The sequence below is a fragment of the Impatiens glandulifera genome, unplaced genomic scaffold (assembly GCF_907164915.1).
Source record: "Impatiens glandulifera unplaced genomic scaffold, dImpGla2.1, whole genome shotgun sequence".
NCBI lineage: Eukaryota > Viridiplantae > Streptophyta > Magnoliopsida > Ericales > Balsaminaceae > Impatiens > Impatiens glandulifera.
Window position 1 is genome coordinate 103,980 of NW_025919501.1, and position 6,000 is coordinate 109,979.

Sequence of the window (6,000 nt, forward strand, 5' to 3'; positions counted from 1 at the left end):
AATATCGTGTTGTCCGTGCAGATCGGGTTTTTCCGCCCGTGCCCTACTATGCCACTTGTGCCGATCGCGCTTCCTTGATCAATGCTGATTTCAACATCGATTTTATAACCTCCAACTAAAGACAATAGCGTGCCGCCTATTCCGATCGTGTCGTGAATGTGCCTATTGTGCCGCCGTGTCGATCGTGTCGCCTATGCCGATCGTGTCGTGAATGTGCCTATGAAGTGAGTTGTTTGACTGAAGTGAAAGTGTAAATTCACGATATAAAAGGTTGATTGAGGTAGATAAATTTGGAATGAGATGGTTTGTTAACCAAAGTGAGGATACGAAAGTCGGGTTATATATTGTTAAATACGTGATGAGAAATGGGGTATTTGACCGAAGTGAAAGGAAGACCTCGAGATGAGAGGTCGATTGCGAATTTATGGGTCAAAGTAAGGGTAAAATAGATTGGTAATATTGGAGATGGTTGATTTCATCTAAGTGAGGTTATGAGATTAGTAATATAAGAGGTCCATTGGGAAATAAATGATATTAGTGGTTAAAATATGCGAGGAGATGAGTTATTTAACCAATGTGAAAGTATGGACACAAGATGAGAATTTGACTGGGATTGGTTGGGACCAAACTGAGGGTAAAAGAGATTTTGGTAATGTTGGAGATGATTGATTTGATCGAAGTGAAAGTGCAATATCACAAGATGAGAGATTGATTGAGATGAATAAATGTGGAATGAGATGGTTGGTTAGTCAAAATGAGAATAAAAAATTTGGGTTGTATATTATAAAATATGCAAGGAGAAGTGAGTTGTTTGACCGAAGTGAAAGTGTAAGGTCACGAGATGAGATGTTGATTGTGGTGGATAAATGTAGAATGAGATGGTTGGTTGGTCGAAATGAGGATAAAAAAACGGGTTATATATTGTAAAATATGTAAGCAAAAGTGGGTTGTTTGAACGAAGTGAAAGTAAGCCTCGAGATGAGAGGTCGATTAATATTGACAGATAAATATAAATGATATGGTTGGTTAGTTAGAGTGAAAATAAAGTCATGAGATAAGAGGACGATTGTGGATTGGTGGGCTAAAGTGAGGGTAAAAAAGATTTGTAATATTGAAAATGGTTGATTTGATCAAAGTGAGGATAAAAATTGATTATGATGAGATTGTTGGATACAAATAATGCTTGAAGTAGGTTATTAGATTAGTAATAAGAGAGGTTCATTATTCAGAGTGAAAGTAAGGTCTCTAGTGAGGCCGATTATGGATTGATGAGTCAAAGTGAGGGTAAAAGAGATTGGTAATGATAAAGAAGAAGAATGAAAAGGAAACTAGGGTTGTTAATCCTCAAATTCGCAAAATTAAAGTAGAGAAAAACATTGATAAAAGCCTGGATATTTTGAAAAAGAATTCCTTTTATCAGATCAATACATATTCATATAGAGGTAGGCTAAACAATATAGGTAAACTTAAAACATCATTTCCTACAATTCAATTACCTTTCGTGAAGTATGAGCGAGGAAGGAGACGTTGAAGAAAACAACATGGCCTACAAGGCGAATATGGAAATAACAACAAAGATTGAGAACTTTAATTGTAATCTTTGACTGTACTGTTGTTTGATTACTGCAATTTAAAAACTATAAGGTCGTTTATTTGTCATCTTATAATCATAACTAGGATCTGTCTAGTTTTGATTCTTGACCTTCCTACTTTTGGGGTTTCTTAACAAAATTGTGTTAAACTGTTTCCAAAAAAAAAAAAAAAGATTGGTAATGTTGTAAATGCTTGATTTGATCGATGTGAAGTTATAAGATTAACAAAAAAAAAAAAAATAAAAAATAAAAAAATAAAAAAACATGTTCATATTATTTAATTTTACTATATCAGTCTTTTAACAAATAAGTTGGAAACTTGATTTCATTCACTTCCATCAATGGATGGATACAAACACAAACTCATATTGAAAATCCTTTTGACAACTCAAGACTCCCACAAATATAATTATTATGATTATTATTAAGGCTGTTTCTGCGAACCTCCTCTTAGCCGGAAATGTCAATTGACTTCACCTCCTTGTTCTCCGGCTCCTTTGGCACGGTCACATTGAGGACGCCGTTCTCCATGGTCGCCTTTATCTGCTCCATCTTGGCATTCTCCGGCAACCTGAACCGGCGCTGGAACTTTCCGCTGCTCCGCTCCAGCCGATGCCACTTATCGGTCTTCTCTTCCTGTTCTTTGTTCCTCTCCCCGCTGATCTGAAGAACCCGATCTTCTTCAACCTCCACTTTGACCTCGTCCTTCTTCAGCCCAGGTAAGTCTGCCGTAAACACGTGAGCCTCCGGCGTTTCCTTCCAGTCGATTCTGACGGCTGCGAAGGCCGAGGTATCGCGGTGAGAGGAGTTGGAGGAGAAAGGGATTAATCCTGATTCGAAGGTCGAATCCCAGAGGTCTTGAGAGAAAGGATCGAAGAAGACGTTGCTTCGTCGACCACCAAAAATGCTCGGAATTAAGGCCATCTCTGTGCCGATTATCTTGAAAATTGATAGAAAGCTTTCTTTGTACAAATATATATATCACTTCAATACTCTGCACTTCATTCACTTGGTCTCGGATCGGTTGCGGGCTAGTGCATTTAAAAGCCGGGAGAGTCTGGAGAGACAATTCTAGTAATTTCGAGGGCTATCTCAACTGGCCTAGAGATCTAATAATCATAGAACACGTGTACGAACACGATGATCTCTCTATTTTATATTATATATACCATGTTAGAAAAATTAATCAAATAAAATAATCTTAATAAAAAACATCATTTTATTTTATTAACATGTCAAAATTTATAGGACATAAATAAATATTTTATTTTATTTTATTTTAAATACATTTATAATATTAATTCTCTAATCTTTAATTGACCTTTTAAAATTAAAGATAAAAATAATTATCAAAAAGTAATAATAAATTGTTCATAAAATATGATAGTAAAATGAATTTTACCTAATTTGGGATGTGTTTATTATTTTTTTAGTCAAATATTTTTATTAAAATTTTAAAATTATAAAATATATTTGTTAAACAAGTAGTCCGCGAATAATGGATATTCTTTCTGTTGTTAATTAATTTTTCTCACTTTCCTCATTAATTAATTAATTTTTACCATTCTCCTCATTAATTAATTAATTTATCTCATTCTTTTTCATTAATTATTTCTCTCTCTCACTAATTAATTATCTCTTTTTTCTCACTAATTAATTATCTTTTTTTACGACTTTTTCCCACTAATTAATTTATCTCTTTTACTAATTTAGTTTAGGGATTTAGGGTTTAGGATTTAGGGTTTAAGGTTTAAGGTTTAAGACGTAAGGTTAAGGCCTTCAATATACTTTAAGGTGATTTAAGGTGAGACAATAAATTATTTTAATTAGTTGTAAAAAAAAATTAATTAGTAGAAGAGAGAAAATAATTAATAAAAGTGACGACAGATTAATTAATTAATTAATTAGAATAGTTAAAGAAATTAATTAATAATAATATAAAAAGAATATTCTATAATTAAACAGAATATTCAATATTTGCAGACTTTAGCGGCCCAATTCGCTTCCCCTATCATTACTCTTTGTTAAACTGTAACTCTCAAAATATCCTTATTTTTAAGAAAATCTTTAGGTTCGAGAATTTTAACCTTATGTTATAAATCTTTTTATAATAAATTATTATTTTAAATAATCCCTCATAGATTAGGAATTAATTCTAAAATAATTAATTTGAGTTCAAGTTTAAAAAATATTAATATTTATTATAATCAAATTAAAATTTTATTTTTTTGAAAATCTCTGATAAATTAATTAAAAATAATTTTTTTAAAAGATTATTTATTTAAAACAGAGCTAATTGATTTTTTTTAAATTAATAAAAAAAGGAATACGTGTACAAACATATTTTTAGCTAGAATTTTTTTCAATTTCTTGTTTAGTGATATTCGGGAAAGAGCTTTCACATTTCATCCTTCGTACCCGTTTTAAAAACGGTCTCTATTAATAAATTTGGCTTTTGAAAATCGGTTGTATAACATTTTATTTTAATCGATTATTCTTTCGGTCCTAGACATGCATATGTTTTTGTGTATTTAAAAAATTATAACATCAATTTTTTAAATGATGATACTTGTTGTTGATGATGACTAAAGAAGAAAATAGTTGAAGAACATCAGTTTAAAAGATAGTAGAGTTTAAAAATAAATCATAAACGAGCCTTTGTCAAAATATTTTTGTGGAAATATCCCAAAAATATTTGAAAACCAGTTTCTATTTTTTTCGGAATTTTTAGAAAATGGTTTGAGGTTCCAAAATGACAAAAATAATTTTGAAATTTGAAAATTAGAACCAAATAGGCCTTAAGACCGATGCCCTAGGTCCTGGTTTCGTTTTCCTCGGTCGGGACTAAATATCTCTCGGTCTTGGTCGAGAACCCTTCTATCTAGGTTTAGGATTCTCGGTCGAGGTATAGAGTCTCTTGATCGGGGAGTTAGGGCCTCTACATCCTTGGCTAGAATTCTCGATCGGACGCCTCAGTACTTAGTGGAAATCATAGGTCTTAGGTTTGAGAGTGACCGGTCGGGTGCAAGACTCCTCGGTCTTAGGCTTGACTTCCCGATCGGACGCCTCGGTCATGGGTGGAGATCATCGTTCCTAGATTTGGGAGTTCTTGGTCGGTGTGCGACTCCTTTGTCCTATGTTCGATTTCTCTATCGGATGTAAAAAATCATCAGTTGGACCTCTCTGTCCTAGATGAAGAACATCGGTTGGACTTCTTAGTCCTGGTTGAAAAGACTTGGTCGGACCTCTTGGTTCTAGTTAAAATTTATCGGTCGAACCTATCGGTCCTGACTGAAGATCCTCGGTCAGATATCTCGATCCTGGTCGGACCTAGGGGTAGAAAAATTACTGATATTATAGGTATATCAAAAAATATCGTACCGCAATATATTAAAAGTAACAATTTTTAAGGTATACCGAAAAAAGGTAAAGTATGGTACCGATACTGAAATTATTTGTATGGTAATGTATGAGATTTTTAATATATTTTCAAATTTAGCATTAAATTTGCATAATTTTTGACAAGCCCAAAAGGTCACTTAGGCACACATTATCAACCTTGGGTCATTTTCTAATTAGACCTATTATTAGAGTCATTTGGTCAAATTTTTCGATACTTGGGTCTATTTCATTATTAACAAAATATTTTTATTTTACTTAGGATAAGGGATACAATTATTTTTATTATATTTGTTTTTGTAAGAGTATGAAAATTTTATATAATATATAATTATTCAAAATGTAACTTATAAAATATATATACATTTTCTAATAAAGGAGAGCTAGCATGACACCCCATAACCATGAACCCTTGCTTAACTCAAAGCGCTTTTAGATGAAATCGAACCCGTGATATTTTGGTCTCTTAAGTCGAATCTTACCACTAGTATACCTTGGTGAGATATAATATATATATTTATACATACATACACAAAATTATAAAATTATTTCAAGAATCATAAGTAGTTTAGCGGTTAAAATGTTAACATTTCATACTTAAGGCCATGGTTTATATCCCTCTAAAAGTAATTATTATATGTGAGTGCGCAAACATTGTTGATAAAACTTAAGGATTTGTCCATATAGGGAATGTCGACTTGAGTAAATATAATATTGGTGAGAAAAACTAAAATTTCGTCCATAGAGGGTGATTCGGGGCCTAAAATCATGTCGAAAGGTGTAATCAAATATTGGGAATGTATGTTTGAGTAATACAAACATTTGTGAGAAAATCTAAGTGTTCGTCCACGGAGAGTAATTTAGGGTCTAAGATCATGCTTAAAGGTGTAATATAATGTTCAAAAATGCACCCGAAGGGTAAGTCAAAGCCAAAAATGTTGAAGACTATTAAACATTTTTAATAAATACTAGGTAAATTCACGTGCGAAACACACTTAAAATATAAAAA

General features: G+C 32.4%; 1 protein-coding gene across 1 annotated transcript; it reads right to left on the minus strand.

Moving 5' to 3' along the window:
• Positions 1 to 1,981: 1,981 nt before the first annotated feature.
• Positions 1,982 to 2,538, minus strand: LOC124918066 (18.1 kDa class I heat shock protein-like). The gene has a single exon (XM_047458326.1). It carries the CDS (start codon positions 2,514 to 2,516, stop codon positions 2,043 to 2,045), a length of 474 nt encoding a protein of 157 aa, XP_047314282.1. The 5' UTR covers positions 2,517 to 2,538; the 3' UTR covers positions 1,982 to 2,042.
• Positions 2,539 to 6,000: the final 3,462 nt, after the last annotated feature.